At 39.9% G+C, this 17931-nt stretch overlaps 1 protein-coding gene across 1 annotated transcript in view; it reads right to left on the bottom strand.

The window, feature by feature from the left end:
- Positions 1–17931, bottom strand: part of MTRF1 (mitochondrial translation release factor 1) — a 32465-nt gene that overhangs the window by 1149 nt on the left and 13385 nt on the right. The window contains exons 6-8 of the mRNA XM_032294816.1: positions 12065–12182; positions 6291–6427; positions 1798–1896 (exon numbers count right to left, since the gene is read on the bottom strand). Coding sequence (XP_032150707.1) covers positions 1798–1896; positions 6291–6427; positions 12065–12182 — 354 coding nt within the window. The remainder of the gene's footprint in view (positions 1–1797; positions 1897–6290; positions 6428–12064; positions 12183–17931) is intronic.

Raw genomic sequence — 17931 nt, 5'->3', positions numbered from 1 at the left:
TTCTTTCAGTTCTTTTTCTGGTAGCCGTGACAATTTTCTGGGAGACAGCCACATTCTCGTGACCAGTAATATCTTTCAGATGGGCCCTTAGGTGCATAGTATAGTATTCAGTTGTGAAACAAAGGCAAGGTAACTAACTGGCTTCTCTAGTTATAAAATATCTGACTTTGGCCTAACTAACAATAAATGACTAACCAAACTAGCATGCAAAACTCAGAAGTAATAAGGAAAATAACACTGATAAGCTCTAATAATCACTAACTAGTCTACTGGAAGGAAAGAAGACATTCCATAGTAGTAAAAGGAACAGAATTAAAAACAGCATGAAAAACATGCAGAAATTTACAAACATATGAACAACACAGGCATTTCCCTTGTAAAACCAGGCCTTTAATTTTGAGTACAGAATGGGACAGAGTCAAGTAAAGAAGCCTTAGATATCACACGGCACCAAGGAAAAGGATCAAAGCTTTCTGTCTGCTGCCTTTTCCACATAGTCCTTTATGGAACCAGTTCACCTCCTTCAGAGGCAGCAAAACAGACATTTTTCTGCACTTCATCATTAATATATTTATGTCAGTGGTCTTTGCTAGATGCTATTTAGGTAGGTTAATGTTTGAACAATCTTGACAGAGTCTTTTCCCCAACAGCCTAACTGTAACACCTCAATCTAATGAAGACACATTGTGGTAGGGAGAATACTAAGATGCCTCCTGGTGTACACACCGTGAGTAACTCCCTCTCAGTGCAGACAGAGACTGTGAAAATGACGGAGTATCATTCTAGTGTCTAGGTGACTAAGCAGTTGCTTTTGAGTTAATCAAAATGAACATTATCCAGGTGAGCTTGACCTAAACAGGTGAGCCCTTAAAAGGCCCAAGCCATTCCTGCAAGAAGAGATTCAAAGTGGGAGAAAGTCTCTGGAGGGAGCCACTGGGAAGCAACTTCCAGCAGTATTTGGGTGCTGAAAAGCAGCCTCTAGATGACTGCCAGCAAAGGAATGGGGACTTGAGTCCTATAATCCAAGACAATGGCATTCTGCTGGCAACCACATAACCTTGGAAGAGGGCTCCAAACTCCAGAAGAGTATGCAGCCTGGCAAAGCCTTGATTTCAGCCTTGTGAGATCCTGAGAAGATAACTAAGCTCAGTTGTGCCTGGATTTCTGACCTACAGAAATTATAATATTATTTTTTGAGAATGGAGTTTTACTCTTGTTGCCCAGGCTAGAGTGCAATAGCTTGAACGTGGCTCACCGCAACCTCTGCCTCCTGGGTTCAAGTGATTCTCCTGCCTCAGCCTCCTGAGTAGCTGGGATTACAGGCGTGTGCCACCACATGGCTAATTTTTTATTTTTAGTAGAGATGGAGTTTCTCCATGTTGGTCAGGCTGGTCTTGAACTCCTGACCTCAGGTGATCTGCCCGCCTCAGGCTTGAGCCACAGCACCCAGCCAAGAAAATACTTTAATCATAGGTATTGCTTTAATTGCTATATTTCTGGTAATTTGTTATCCGGCAATAGAAAATCAATATACATTTACATATGCAGACTGAATATATGTTCATATATTGTGATTGCATAATGGAGAATTTGGAATTTAGAAAAGATCATTGTTTCAAAATGGCATAAAGATCATTAATTTTTTAACCAGCAAACTAATAAAAATGTTTGCAAATTTTAGGGTGGCTTGATGATTTAAATTACTTGATAACATTTTAGATATACTTGGTAATATCTACATAAAGGTTCTAGAATTTGACTAATTTTCTTCTGAAATCAAGGGTACACAAATATTACCTTAATATCACGAACTTCATATGCTATCCTGTGGTCAGTGACTCTATCCTGGGTGAAATTATATGTCCGAATTCGCTCTGACTGGGCTCTTGTTCCCACCTGTGCCATAACAAAAGGCAATTTACATTTTACCTTTATAAATATCTTCATTACAATGGAAAAAGCACTTGGTAAATGACTATTCCAACAATTTAGATATGTTCTAAAAGTCATAGATACAAAATGGCAAAGAACAAGAATGGGCAGAACTTAATGTTTAATACTACAGGTTTGTAGAGCGCAGTTATAGAATAAGAAGGAATGTTTCTTTGCTGTTTCAAACTCCAAATATTTAAAATCACATTAATCATCTTTCCACTCCAATAAGTTCTTCCTCCTGGTTTCCACAAATGACAGCACTGTGTATTCCCTTTTACCCAAGTAGAAAATTCTGACATTCTGCAATTTGTCAAACATTTTGTGGGTTTGAGTTTACTATGCCAGGCTTTGATACAGATGCATACAGGGGGAGAAACCATCTTCAATTCATCCTATTCTCTAACTGCCCATTTCCAATTGGTTTCATGGGTCTCTTATTATATCCTGCTCTTTCCATTTCTACTCTCACTCATGGACTCATTACTTTCACCTACAATTCTGCAAAAACCTCCTGATTAATCTCCCAGTTTTCTGCTCACATTGTGCTGCCCTACTTACTTAGTCTTCCTATAGTATGGTTTTCTGATAAATTTTCTTTGGTTCCTTCTTGTCTACTGAGCAGACACAACTCAACTCAGCATTCAAGGTACTTTGTAACGTGGCCAATCTTCCCAATGTTATTTCTGAAAATTATGTGAATCTCTATAATGCCACTAATAAGACTATATCATGTGTGTGTCTGTTATCTCTGCTATAAAACATCATCTCAAGGGATGCCCTTCCCTAACACTATCCTACCATCTCTGCCTTTCTGACCCCAGCATATATTGAAATATGTTCTCTTCTTCCTCTGAAACCTATTGTACTTAGAATCTTCTTCATGGCACACCACAGTTTGTATCATGCTACAGTTATTTGCATTCTTCTTAGTCTGCTCATCTCCTCCACCTCCCTAACCCCTGATATACCCAACACCCTGCCTCAATTGCTTTCATTTATTAAAATAAAGACATTTCTGGCCAGGTGTGGTTGCTCACACCTGTCATCCCAGCACTTTGGAAAGCCGAGGCGTGCAGATCACGAGGTCAGGAGATAGAGACCATGCTGGCTAACACAGTGAAACCCTGTCTCTACTAAAAATACAAAAAATTAGCCAGGCGTGGTAGCATGCACCTGTAGTCCCAGCTACTTGGGAGGCTGAGGCAGGACAATCGCTTGAACCCAGGAGGTGGAGGTTGCAGTGAGCCGAGATCATGCCACTGCACTCCAGCCTGGGAGACAGAGCAAGACTCCATCTTGAAAAAAAAAAAAAGACATTTCTGTAACTTACCATCTTAAACCCTAAGGCAAGTGATATGAAACTAAACTCCTGACCGCTGGAAGAATTTTTTTAAATTATGGATTCCTAAGCCCAACCTCAGATATAATGGATTAGAATTATATTTTGGAAATCCCAGATCATCTCTTCTGACAATCAGTCAGGCTTGGAAACCACTATCCCAAACCACCATATTCATGGCCAAGACCTCACTCCAGATCAGTTACATCAGAATTTCTGGGGTGGGGCCTGGGTATCTACAAAAACTCACTAGGTGATCAGTAGAGCCAGGGTTGAGAATCTGGCATAATGCCTTCTGTATAAAAACCAAGTGTATCGCCGGGCGCGGTGGCTCACGCCTGTAATCCCAGTACTTTGGGAGGCCAAGGCGGGTGGATCACGAGGTCAAGAGATCGAGACCATCCTGGTCAATGTGGTGAAACCCCGTCTCTACTAAAAATACGAAAAATCAGCTGGGCATGGTGGCGCATGCCTGTAATCCCAGCTACTCAGGAGGCTGAGGCAGGAGAATTGCCTGAACCCAGGATGCAGAGGTTGCGGTGAGCCGAGATTGACCATTGCACTCCAGCCTGGGTAACAAGAGTGAAACTCCGTCTCAAAAAAAAAAAAAAAAAAAAAAAACCCAAGTGTATCTATTGGTTGAAGAAAAAACTTCCAAGCCTTAGAAATCCCTATTTAAAAATTTCAGGTAGGTAGATAAGTTATTCAACAGGCAGTGATGTCTTTTTTGGCTGGTCAATCAGACTACCGAAGAAGACACACATGAGCAATTTGCATAAAGCCAATCCTGAATACCTATTTTAAAAATTACTTTGTGGGCTGGGTGCAGTGGCTAATGCCTGTAAATCCCAGCACTTGAGGAGTTTGAGGTAAGCAGATCACATGAGGCCAGGAATTCGACACCAGCCTGGCCAACATGGCAAAATCCCATCTCTACTAATACAAAAATGAGCCAGGCATGGGGGTGCATTTCCGTAATCCCAGCCACTCAGGAGGCTGAGGCACAAGAATCACTTGACCCCAGGAGGCAGAGACTGCAGTGAGCCAAGATCATGCCAACCTACTCTAGCATGGATGACAGAGCGAGAATCTGTCTCAAAAAATAAAAATAAAAATAAAATTATTACTTTGTGGAACCTCTAGGGCCAAAATGTTAAACGGCAAATAAATCTAAATGTCTTTTTAAAATTCAAATGTGGCAGAGCTCATAGTATTTATGTTATCACTTATTTGCCATGAAGTAATGGTGTATACTCAGGGTATATTGTTTGCTTGTTAAAAACGAAAATAAGTTATGGTTTGTAAATAAGCATTCCTATCTGCAAGTGAATACACTGATGATGCTCTATAATCTGGGATTACCACTAAAGTTTTAATATTATTTATCCTGTCACTTTTACTACCTGCAAGTTAGCATGTAGGTAAAGAAGGCTAAAAACACAAAAGTGTGAAAAAGCTAGGACACATCTAGATGAAAAGTATAAATAATGCTTAGGTTTAGACAATTCATTATCCTAAAAGGCCACAAAATCTTCCAAATTTAAATTACTGTAGCATAGCCAGGTGTGGTGGCACACACCTGTAATCCCAGCTACTTGGGAGGCTGAGGCATGAGAATCGCTTGAACCCAGGAGGTAGAGGCTGCAGTGAGCTGAGATTGTGCCACTGAAAACCAGCCTGGGTGACAAAATGAGACTTCATTTTTAAAAAAAAAAAAAACAACTATAGTGGACCTATGGACAAATAGCAAAAAATCAGTTATTTCTGACTACTTTTTTTTCCAGTCTCTCTCAGTGACAAACTTTACTTCTTTTAGAATTTAAATTATAGGCCAGGTGCAGTAGCTCATGCCTGCAATCCCAGCCTGACATGAGCAGATGGCTTGAGCTCAGGAGTTTGACACCAGTCTGGGCAACATAGTAAAACCTCGTCTCTACCAAAAAACAAAAAATTAGCCTGGTGTGGTGGCAAGTGCCTGTAGTCCCAGCTACTTGTGAGGCTGAGGCACAAGAATTGCTTGAACCTGGGAGGCAGAGGCTGCAGTGAGCCGAGATCATGCCACTACACTATAGCCTGAGTGACCGAATGAAACTCCATCTTAAAAAAAAAAAAGAATTTGGCCAGGAGCGGTGGCCCGTGCCTGTAATCCCAGCACTTTGGGAGGCAGAGGTGGGCAGATCACGAGATCAAGAGATCGAGACCATCCGGGCCAACATGGTGAAACCTTGTCTCTACTGAAACTACAAAAATTAGCTGGGCGTGATGGGTCACGTCTGTAGTCCCAGCTACTCGGGAGGCTCAGGCAGGAGAATCGCTTGAACTCGGGAGGCGGAGGTTGCAGTGAGCAGGGAAAGTGCCACTGCATTCCAGCCTGGTGACAGAGTGAGACTCTGTTTCAAAAAAAAAAAAAAAAAAAAGTAAATTATATATTTCGTTTACTTAAAATAATGACATTATTCATTTTGCTTAGAATTCATCTATTTATCTATTTGAATAAGTAACACTATACCATGTATATTGTACAAAATTCAAAAAGTACCAAATGATATATAAAGAAACATAAATGTCCTTTCTACCCCTTGTCCTTAATCTCCTTCAGTAGCAATCACTGTTCCCAGTTTTTTTGCAGTGTCATTTGTATTTGATCTCACATAGTTATAATACAAGCATGGGTTTTAATTTTTAAAAATTTAAAATGTTCTTAACTCTCAAATAATTACTTTGTCTTTTAAACCATTTTCCTCTTAAGACAGTAATGATACAAACATGAAGAGGGAAACAACTAGGAAATAATTTTTCAACATCTTACATTTACTAATTTGCAAACTGGTATGCCCAGGTTTAGTCATAATCCATTAGTCCATTTGCATTGAGTTACTGCCTATTCACGAAGGAGCACATTTCTCTACGCTGCAAAACGTTCCCATTTAAGCAAGAACAAATACTGCATTCTCTAAAGAAAATGATGACTTTTTGAAAAAATAGTTATTAAATTATTACACCAAGTACATATTACCTGCAGTTTTCTAGTGCTGTGTTGTTGACACTTGTTTTTCTCGATGATCTGCTGGTAGAGTCTAGCTCTCAGCACACTCAAAGCTATTTCTTTATTTCTTATCTGTGATCTTTCTTGTTGGCATTCTACTACTAGTCCTGAAAAATAACAGGGATCAGAAGGTAAACTGCAGGTTCCACAGACCAAATTAAGATAGAACTAAGGAACAGTTTAAATGTAACAGGTTAATCAGGAAAAGATCACAAAAGATAAAAACATTTTAGGTTTAGCACACTTCAGAAACTAGCTGGGTTATGATGATAGCTGTAGTTGGCTCTTTGGATTCTGATGTGTAAATGAGATGTTCTGTATGAGCGCCCAAAAAGCAGCAGCATCTGCAGATGGTTACCTATCTTTCAGTCCCTGAGCCTGGCCTCTTCTTCCTAGCTCATCCAGGCATTTCTGCAGCTCAACAAACAGCAAATTACTGCTACTCCCTATGCTGCACTGCTCCATTCTCTGTCCAATTCAAGAACTCGCCTTTTCCCCTTTCAATCACAAATATACACAGAGCTGAGGTTTTAAAAATACCTTTATAGAAAGAAGCCAATGGAAGGATGCTACTCAGAGCTTTTAAAAAGAAGAGTTTACAGGGAATGTTTCTGAGTTGTCTGAGTTCTAAATTTCTAAGTTGTTCTACATAGTCTGAGTAAGCAGGGGTCCAGCTAATCAATACATCTAACCACAAACAAGATTTGGCTGGCCAGCTTCTGCATTTGGATGGGTTTAGCCCACTGTGTAGTCCAGTTCCTGGCCCAAATCCAGCTCTAAATTGATCACTTCTTGAGGCTGTGTCGTTCTTAACTTTGCAGCTATCACTCAGAAGGTCCGTGTCTAATCCCGCTCCTCAGTAAATTAGAGGAGAAAGGGATTTTTTTTCTGCATCACAAAAACTAAAAACCAAAAACCCCATTAATATAGCCAATCTGCACCAATACAGTGGTAAATATTTTGCTGGAGATTTAAAGAATTTCTATAACATTCTATTCTCTGAACTATGTTTTCTCCCTGTCTAAATAAGCTGCAGTCTCTACCTGCTAATACTTTTAGTAGGGCACTGAGGTTTCACCTCTACTAGTTTAAACTTACTTCTTGACTACTTCACTGCAGCCATCTGGCTGGGCTGGGGGCACTGACTGGCACCCATTTTCCAGGTATTTGTCTGGAGTTTCCTTGAATCTCGTATCCTTTTTGTACTACCCAAAAGAATATGAACATTTCCATTTTAAGACGGCTTGGGCTTTCATGAACTTTCCTCCACATTCCTCTTCTTGTCAGGGATGATCAGAGGTCAGGGCCTTCACTGCCTCCAGTAATAAGTGATGGCCCCCTGGTCCCACTGCCTCTCTTAATCTGTCTTTTTCTCATTCCTTTGTTGCCACCGAACTCGGGGTACCCATGGGTGATGTAGGGCTGACTCCCTACATTCTGGTGCCCAACATGGGGCTCATGGATCCCTATGTTTTGGCACCCAATGTGTAGGGCTCACGGACTCCCTACAATTAACCATATTGGTGCTATAGTGCTGCAGAACACCAGAACGAATTCTTCCTATCCAGCTGTAATTCTGTATCCTTTACCCAACCTATCTCTATCCTCCCCTCCCCCTTGCCCTTCCTAGCCTCTAACCATATTTCTACTCTCTGTAAGTCACTTTTTGTAAAGTCAGCAATTTATGGCTACACAGGGTGGTTTTACAAACCTTTAATATGTTTTAAAGTATTCTGGTTTATTTTGTCAGAATTTTGATTACCTTTTACCCTATTTTTTACTCATTTTAATTTTTAACTTATCTTAAGCTAAGTATTAATGTTCTGGACTGCATATAATATAGAATGATATCCAACAGTACAGGGTTTAGGTGAAACACATTAAGTATCCAACAATTTATGGATTATTAAAGTAAATTATGGCAAGTTACAAAAAGCATAACCTCAGGTTGGGCGCGGTGGCTCATGCCTATAATCCCAGCACTATGGGAGGCTGAGATAGGTGTATCACTTAAGGTCAGAAGTTTGAGACCAGCCTGGCGAACACGGTAAAACCCAGTCTCCACTAAAAAGACAAAAATTAGCTGGGTGTGGTGGCGCATGCCTGTAGTCCCAGCTACTTGTGAGGCTGATGCAGAATCACTTGAACACGGAAGGCAGAGGTTGCACCACTGCACACCAGCCTGGGTGACAGAGCTAGACTCCATCTAAGAAAAAAAAAAAAAAAAAAGCATAACCTAATTTTGGGGGGAAAAATGGCATATTTTTATATGGATAGAAAAGAATTTGAAAGGATGTATACCAAAGATACATGTCAACAATGGTTCTGGGTTATTATTATGGATGTTTTGTTTTGCTCATGCATATATTCTTTTTTTTTTTTTTTTTTTTTTTACAGTTTTCTATGGAATAAAAATCAATAAAGAAAACAAGAGAAAATATGAAATTATCTTCTTGTTGGATATTTAGGTTGTTTTAGCTTTTCATATAACACACAACACAAGCAATCATAATAAGCTGAAAATGAATTTAAAATTTAAAAATGATGTCTGACTTCAAGATGGTTTCCTTTTTTTTTTTTTTTTTGAGAAGGAGTTTCGATCTTTTTGCTCAGGCTGGAGTGCAATGGCACAGTTTCAGCCCATTGCAACCTCCACCTCCTGAGTTCAAGTGATGCTCCTGCCTCAGCCTCCTGAATAGCTGGGACTACAGGCATGCACCACAACACCTGGCTAATTTTTTTGTATTTTTAGTAGAGGTGGGTTTCACCATTTTGGCCAGGCTAATCTCAAAGTCCTAACCTCAGGGCATCCGCCTGCCTTGACCTCCCAAAGTGCCAGGATTACAGGCGTGAGCCACTGTGCCTGCCCCCACCTTTTTAAAATCATACTACAACAAGAACAAGGAACAGAAACACAAACTCCATCTGAAATAAAACTAGGTCATGTATATATGCCCAAACATGATCTATAAAGACAGAAAGTGGTTGGAAGAATGGTAAATGACTTAGCAGATGGAAGGAAGATGAGACTTAATTCCCTGTAGAGGGAGATGCTGACCAGAAACTGGCCAATTTGCCCTGCTAAGTGCCAGAAAGGCTCAGAAATAGAGACACCAGGTATTTCAGAAGTCAGGCTTGAGAAGCTGGGGCTGAATACAGAAAGTCTGTAATAACCAATAGATCCTCAAGTCTCCTCTCTCAATCTGCAGAAGGCAGGAGGTATATTTCTGGATAATTAAATCAGGAAAGTTCTAGACTTGGGACTAGGTACAAGGGAGGGCAAGTGTGGACCACGGGCCTGAAGACAAGAGGATTAAGTAAAAGGCTACTATTGAATGGTGAGACCTTGACCTTACTCTTAGCTGTATCCTGGAAGATCCTTCTCAGGAGAAAACAAACTCACAAGAGAAAAGATCTGCAGACATAGATATCTGGGGGATCCTAATAAAAAGCTGATTAATCCTCTAACTGCCCTACAGTGGAACTCACTAGTGGGTATGCGGATAAGTGCACTCCAAGCTTTTAGAACCTGACTCTTAAATATGTATAGACAGCCAAGAATTCCTAGACATTTCTAGCATGAAAGTGAATGGGCTGAGTGCAGTGGCTCATGTCTGTAATCCCAACATTTGAGATGCTGAGGCAGGCAGATCGCTTGAGCCCAGGAACTGGAGACCAGCTTGGGCAATGTGGAGAAACTTGGTGACTACCAAGAAAAAAATCCAAAAATTAGCTGGGCGCAGTGGCAAGTGCCTATAGTTGTGCTACCAGGAAGTGGGGCGGGGAGTGGTGCTGAGGTAGGAGGATCACCTGAGCCTGGGAAAGTCACAGCTGCAGCGAGCTGTGATCACACCACTGTACTGCAGCCTGGGCAACAGACTGAGACGTTGTCTCAAAAAGAAAAAAAAAGAAAAGAAAGAATGAAACAAAGATAAACTCAGAGGAAACAGAGACACTGCAGAAAGCAGAAGAGCACTTCAGGGAAACGAAAATTAATATCCTTGAGCAATAAAAAAGAGAAATCAGTATCAAAAAATAAGAAAAAATGCTATGAAAAAAATTTTGAGAACAAGAAAGAGCACTCAAAAGTTAAAAAAAAATAATTTTTTTTAAAATCAGGAAAAGGGTAGGAAAAAGAACTAAAAAACAAAGTGACAGACAATATGAAAAAAAATGATAAATTCAAGAGGTCTAACATCTAACTAATAGAAATCCAAGGAAGAATAAAGAAAATATTATGTAAGAAATTACTAGGAAAGTATTTCAGAGCTGAAAGGCATGAGTCTCTAAACTGAAAGCAACAAATATGAGGAATGAAAAAGATTTTCACTATTCTAAGGGGAAATGATTTCCAACAAATGATCAATGAAGTGTGAAGTTAGAGTAGAGCTTTTTTTTTCCTTGAAGTAGTTGCTGGGGGGGAAAAAAAAAGCTATTTTCAGATCTGCAAAGCCTTGTAATATTTACATGTCACAGGTCTTTTCTAAGGAAGCCACTTAAAGATGAGCTTTGTTAAAATGACAGAGTAACAAAGAGAAAAGATGATATGGAACCCAAGAAATGGGAGGATCCAACACAGAACAGAGATGAAGGGAACTTCCCAACTGCTGGTGACCAGGACAACCCCTGTGCAGTGCCCCGGGGAGCAGCTGGTCTACACTGGAGCAAGATGATAAGAGTGCTCTGTCAGGGAGTCTCCAGAAAGCACTGGAGCGACTTCATTTTACACAGCTTTTGGAAGATGTAGGCAGACTCAGAGTCAAAGAAAAGTAAGCAAATGGAAAATCAGTGAGGTAATTATTAACTCTAGGAAATGAAATCACAGGACTGTATACTAATGGGCTTAGCATCAAACACTATCTGTTCATTATATGAAAACAGTGAAGATTAATTTTGCCAAAAGATAAATATTTGGAAGAGGAAGGGATATAAGAGGGGTAAAATTCTCATCTACCACATCAAGACGTAAATATGTAATCTTTATAGTTGGTCAGAAGAGCACTATTTGCCTATTATTTAGAAATACTGAGGTAATTACCAGAAGAAATAACTAAAAGAGGTTTGTTTGTTTTTTGTAGGTAGAGAAATGAGCTATAAGAATTTAAAGTGGTTATCTCTAGGAAATGGGAATTGAGGGTAGAGGAAGTAGGAAGAAGGTGGGAACAAGTCCAGAGGTCTGCTAGTTTTTTTGTTATTGGATTTTGCCATTAGACTTTTAAAATAATATACATCGTGTAAAAATTAATTTTAAAAAGAAAAATTAAGAAGTTAAAAAAGTTTTTAATGTGAAAAACCGTAGGTATATTTAAAATCACATTGCAAACCACAAAACTACCTGAGTATGCCAGAATTACCAATATTCAAAATAAAAGCATTAGTGCAGCAAAGCCTAATGGAGTTAGCCATCAAGCTACAGATGACAGAAGATCCACGGCAGTAGCCCATCCAAGGCTACTTCTGTGTTTCATTTGTATTTAGGCAGAGCCACCTCTGGTTGCTCACTCCTGTCCAGCATACCTGGGAGCTTCCCTGAATAGGTCTGCTCACTGTCTGCTCTTTTCAGAAAGGAAATCTTTCCAAACAGAAGGGGAATATAAACACAATAGACATCCTGATCCACAACCCCAGTGACATTTTTAAAGAGCTGTGCAGGGAACCAGATACTTACACAGGACGATTTCCTTCCAAATGCTGAGTAAGATGGGAAAAATGGTTAAAAGTACAAAGCCAAGGGACTTGCTCACCTGTGGGGATATGGACAAGTCTGACGGCACTATCAGTTGTATTAACATGTTGCCCTCCTGCTCCTCTGGCTCGAAATGTATCTATTCGCAAATCCTTGGGGTCCAATTTCACATCTACCTAGAAAAGAAGGCATGGCATAATTCTACACTCCAGGAATTCCTTAATACAAAATTGATTCTGAGATTTTTCGAATAAACTGTACTGTTTTAAGATAAGTCATAGCTATTAGACTAAGAGACGCAACTTATACCAAATAAAGGGCAATAAACTCCCCATTCCAATAGGATGCTATTTTGTTTGAGACAGGGTCTCCCTCTGTTGCCTAGGCTGGAGTATAGTAGCACAATCATAGCTCACTGTAACCTCAAACTCCTGGGCTCAAGTGATCCTCCTGCCTCAGCCTCCTGAGTAGGTAGGACTATAGGTGCACACCACCATGCCAGGTTAATTTTAAAAATTTCTTGTACTGATGGGGTCTTGCTATGTTTCCCAGGCTGGTCCTGAACTCCTAGCCTCAAGCGATCCTCCTTGGACTTCCTGAATGCTGAGATTACAGATAGGAGCCACCCCGCCTGGCCCTGGGATGCCATTTTTAAGCACTGATTTAGGATGTTATGAGATTACTGAGTTTGCAATCTTTCAAAAGTTTCATCATTCATCATCCCAAAGTAAATGTTAAAAAAAAAACCCGGCCAGGTGTGGTGGCTCACGCCTGCAATCCAAGCACTTTGGAGGCCAAGGCGGGCAGATCACCTGAGGTCGGGAATTCAAGACCAGCCTGACCAACATGGTGAAATCCCGTCTTAAAAAAAAAAAAAAAAAAAAAACAACTCCAAAAATATATAAAATACACACTATATATTGATTCTCACTATTGTCAGAATATCTATTTGCAAATTTGCCTACTCACTAAAATTTGCTTGTATTCTCAAATCAATACCCGAGGCACATCCACAGTCATTTGCAGACATGCATAGAGCAGTGAAAAATATGAACTGCTTCACACTTGCCTACTACCAGCTGAAGTAGGACAAGGTAACACTCTACCTTCTTATTGCAGCTCTTCCACAGAGGCGACCAGAGAACAGAGGTGTAGGGGGCAGAGGAGAGCAGTGCTCTGGCTCTGGGGCCAGCTGGACTGGGTTTGAATCTGAACTCTAGCACCTGTTAGTGGAGCTGCATCAGGCAAGTCACTTGACACTCATGAGCCTTGTTTTCTCTTTTGTAAAGTAGAGAGAATCTACCAGGATGGGTTATTTTTAGAATATAAGATTATAATAATGAGCTCAGTATGTGTTTGTGTGTATGTGCATGTGTGTATGGACTCAGCTAATTTTTTTTTTTTTTTTTGAGACAGGGTCTCACTGTTGCCCAAGCTGGAGTGCAATGGTACAATCATAGCTCACTGCTACCTTGAACTCCTGGGCTTAAGCAGTTTTCCTGCCTCCACCTTCTGAGTAGCTGGGACAACAGGCGTGTGCCACCACACCCAGCTGTTCCTAACACTGATTTAGCAAATACTGAACCATTACTCCCAAGTGGTTCACTATCTATAAATCAGTGTTTGCTGTAACTTTACAGAACATAACTATTAGGAATAATGAAAACCAACTTTATTCATGTATGTGTATGTTTATTAGTGGATTGAAAGGTGGCTCCCAAAAAGATACATTCATGTTCTAACTCATGGAACCTTATTTGGAAAAAGGGTCTTTGCAGATGTAATTAAGATGGGATTGTCCTGGATTATCAGAATAGGCCCTAAATCCAATGACAAGTGTTCTTATAAGAAACTAACTAGAGGAGACAGTAAAGAAGAAGACATTGCGAATTTGGAGAGTGGTATAGTTTCAAGCTGAGCAATACCTGGAGCAACCAGAAGCTGGAAGATGCAAGGGAGGATTCTCCCCACAGCCTTCAGAGAGGCACAACCCTGCTGACACCTTGATTTTAGACTTCTGGGTGCTAGAACAGTGAAATAAGTTACTGCTATATAAAGCCACTAAGTTTGTGGTAATTTGTTACAGCAGGCTGTGGAAACTTACATATATTACACACACACACACACACACACACACACAAATAGTTAACAAATATGCTTTTTTTTTTTTTTTTAGACAGAGTCTTTCTTTGTTGCCCAGGCTGGAATGCAGTGGCATGATCTCAGAATTCACCGTAACATCTGCCTCCCATGTTCAAGCAATTCTCCTGCCTCAGCCTCCCGAGTAGCTGGGATTACAGGCCTATGCCAACATACCCAGCTAATTTTTGTATTTTTAGTAAAGATGGGGTTTCACTTTGTTAGCCAGGCTGGTCTGGAACTCCTGACCTCAAGTGATCTGCCCACTTCGGCCTCCCAAAGTACTGGGATTACAGGCATGTGCCCCTGTGCCCAGCCTACAACAAATATGCTATTTTTAAGGGGAGAGCTAATATTTTATTCCACATCCATCATTTATTAGTATGAATGACAGAAAGCAAGTGTGACTTTTCTCTTTGAAAAGTAGTAACAGGGTCAAGGTTGGAATCTAACATACTATTTAGCTGATTTTTTTGTATGTTTCCTCTCAAATGACTGCTACATAGTGAAGAAAAAGATTATATGGCTTTTGTTAAAATCTGTGAGAGTCGGCTACCTTAAGACTTAAATAAATACTGAAGAGGTAAGAGTAACTTACCATTTTATGTAGCTACAGTATATTAAGTAGTTACGTAGAAAATGTGTGGATAACATACTTGATATTCTCCCAAATGTTACAGAAATTATCTAATAACTTTTGGGGAACTCTGGGTACAGATGTGACTTAGGGCAGATGAAGTATTTTATTTTATTTTATTTTGTTTTTTGAGATGGAGTCTCACCCTGTCGCCCAGGCTGGAGTGCAATGATGCAAATGTCGGCTCACTACAACCTCTACCTCCTGGGTTCAAGCAATTCTCTTGCCTCAGCCTCCTGAGTAGCTGGGATTACAGGCATCTGCCACCACGTCCATATAATTTTTTGTATCTTTAGTAGATACAGGGTTTCACCATGTTGGTCAGGCTGGTCTTGAACTCCTGACCTCATGATCCACCCACCCAGCCCACCAAATTACTGGGATTATGGGCGTGAGCCATCACGCTCAGCTTTCTTTTTCCTTTTACTTAATTTTATTTTCATATGTAAACATTCACATGGCTCAAAAGTCAAAACCATAGGGTTATCTTGCTTCCATCCTTATTTCTTCTACCCCACTCCTCCTACTTACCCTGTTTTTGTTTCCTTTTTTTTTTGAGATGGAGTCTTACTCTGTCACCCAGGCTAGAGTGCAGTGGCCTGTTCTCGGCTCACTGCAATCTCTGCCTCCTAGGCTCAAGCAATTTTCCCACCTCAGCCTTGCGAGTAGCTGAGACTATAGCTGTGTGCCACAATGCCCAGCTAATTTTTGTAATTTTTGTAGAGAGGAGGTTTTGCCATGTTGCTTAGGCCAGTCTTAAACTCCTGAGCTCAAGTGATCTGCCTGCCTCAGCCTCCCAAAGTGCTGGGATTACAGACATGGGCCAGTGACATAGTGAAACATGGTGAAACCCCGTCTCTACTAAAAATTCAAAAATAAGCTGGGCATGGTGGCACACCCCTGCAATCCTAGCTACTCAGGAGGCTGAGGCAGGAGAATCACTTGAACCCGGGAGGTGGAGGCTGCAGTGAGCCGAGACTGCACCATTGCACTCCAGCCTGGGCAACAGAGCACGACTCCATCTCAAAAAAAAAAAACAGAGAGAAAAGAAAAATCAAATCCTAAAATGAGATAAAAACAGAAATAAATGAACCAAAATAGTTATCATGATGATAACATAACTACACAGAAAAAGATTATTTCAGATGATCTTTGAGCGTAGTGCTCTGACTATGCATTCTTTTTTTTCAAATAGAATCTACTCTGTCACACAGGCTGGAGCGCAATGGTGTGATCTCGGCTCACTGCAACCTCTGCCTCCCGGGCTCAAGCAATTCTCCTGCCTCAGCCTCCCGAGTAGGGGGGACTACAGGCATGTGGCACCACCCTTGGCTAATTTTTTGTATTTTTAGTAGAGACAGGGTTTCACTGTGTTGGCCAGGCTGGTCTCAAACTCCTGATCTCAAATGATCCTGTCTGCCTTGACATCCCAAAGTGCTAGGATTACAGGCATGAGCTACTGCACCCAGCCTGACTATGCATTCTTGGTAGAATATATTCTAAAGACAAAAATCGTAAACATTACTCAGTAGTTTACTATTAGTAATGTTAATATTATAATTTTGGAACTATTTTATATATAGTATATAATGAACCAAGTAAACATATTAAAGTGATTAGAAAATAAGATTTTTTATATTAGAGAGATGTAAATATAAAATGCAATAAGTTGAGAGGTGAAAAAAATTTCTGAAATGTTAAATTTGTATTGGTAGTAACAATATGAAGCTATGATTTCAAAACATGTATTTCCTGGCTATATCCACTCAAACAGTCTAGAAGTAACAGCACTAACAATAATAAACATACCTACTATCTAGATCTTGATTTCTGGATACACTCCCCTCTAAAATGAACCAGGCTGATTCTAAGTCCGAGGCAGGATAGTACAAAATGGGCCTGGGAATCTAACTATATCAGAAAGCATAGATGCACTCAAAGAACGATGGTATCATTTCAAAAAGACAAAAGGGGTGCCCTAAAAAGGCTACTATAGACCAAATCTGGGACTATTTGAACATAAAGAAGACTAGGAACTATAAATAAGTGAATTAAAACATGAATCCATGAGTCTATAATGAGGTTAATATGTGAAACTTGATATGAGTATAATTAAATCATACACTAGAGAAAGAACGCAAGAAAGTGTGGGCTAGGAGGTGAGGGTAGTAGGGAGGAAAGTTCTTCACAGAAGAATGCCAGTTTGTAAATGTGGAAGGAATGACAGAATTAGAAAATCACCATCTTGCAACCCCAAAGTAAAGAACTGATTCAGGCAAGGATCACCAATGGATGTTAAAACCATGGATGAGAGGCAACTGGGAACAGGATATATGTATCCTAGAAATTACTTAGTAATTGCAAAGGGAGAAATATACTTTTACAATGGAAATATTTCTGTGGTCACCATCTTCAGTAACTACTAAAACTAAGGCACACTAAAAGTGGGACAATCTAGCATTATATGCCTCCTGATAAGATGCAACATGACTATAACCGCACTTATAAAGTATTTTCACTCAAAATGTGTAACCTGCATAGAATGGAACATGTAGATATAACTTTCAACATACAGTGGATAAAGGAAAAAGTTAAAGAGTACCATGAAGAACAATCAGAGGAATCCAAAATGTGGGACATTCTTCAAGACCAATGGTCCAGACTTTTCAAAAAGTCAATGTCATTAGAAAAAAAACAAGTTAGGAGACTGTTCCAAACTTAAAAAAATATAGCAACTAATTGCAATGTGTGAAACTTGTAAGGATCCTGGTTAAAAAAAAAAAAATCACAATACCCAGGTACAGTGGCACGCCTGTAGTCCTAGTTACTCAGGAGGTTAAGGCAGGAGGATCACCTTGAGCCCAGGAGTTTAAGTTCAGCCTGAGTAACATAGGAAGACCCTGCCTCCAAAAATAGATAAATAAATAGCTATAAAAATACTTTTGGGCTGATTAGGGAAGCTGTTAAATGTACTAGAGATTAGATAATATTACACAATTATGGTTAGTTTTCATAGGTAATGGTAATCTGCTTATATCGGAGAGTGCCCTAGGAGATGTATGTGAAAGATTTGGAAGGTAAAGTCTCATGGTGTCTGCTGTATCCTTCGTAGTTCATTTAAAGAAATGTATATATATATATATATATAT

The sequence above is a fragment of the Sapajus apella genome, unplaced genomic scaffold (assembly GCF_009761245.1).
Source record: "Sapajus apella isolate SASKATOON/1434 unplaced genomic scaffold, GSC_monkey_1.0 scaffold32, whole genome shotgun sequence".
NCBI lineage: Eukaryota > Metazoa > Chordata > Mammalia > Primates > Cebidae > Sapajus > Sapajus apella.
The sequence above is the reverse complement of the archived record's forward strand: the minus strand, read 5'-3'. Positions and strand labels throughout refer to the sequence as shown.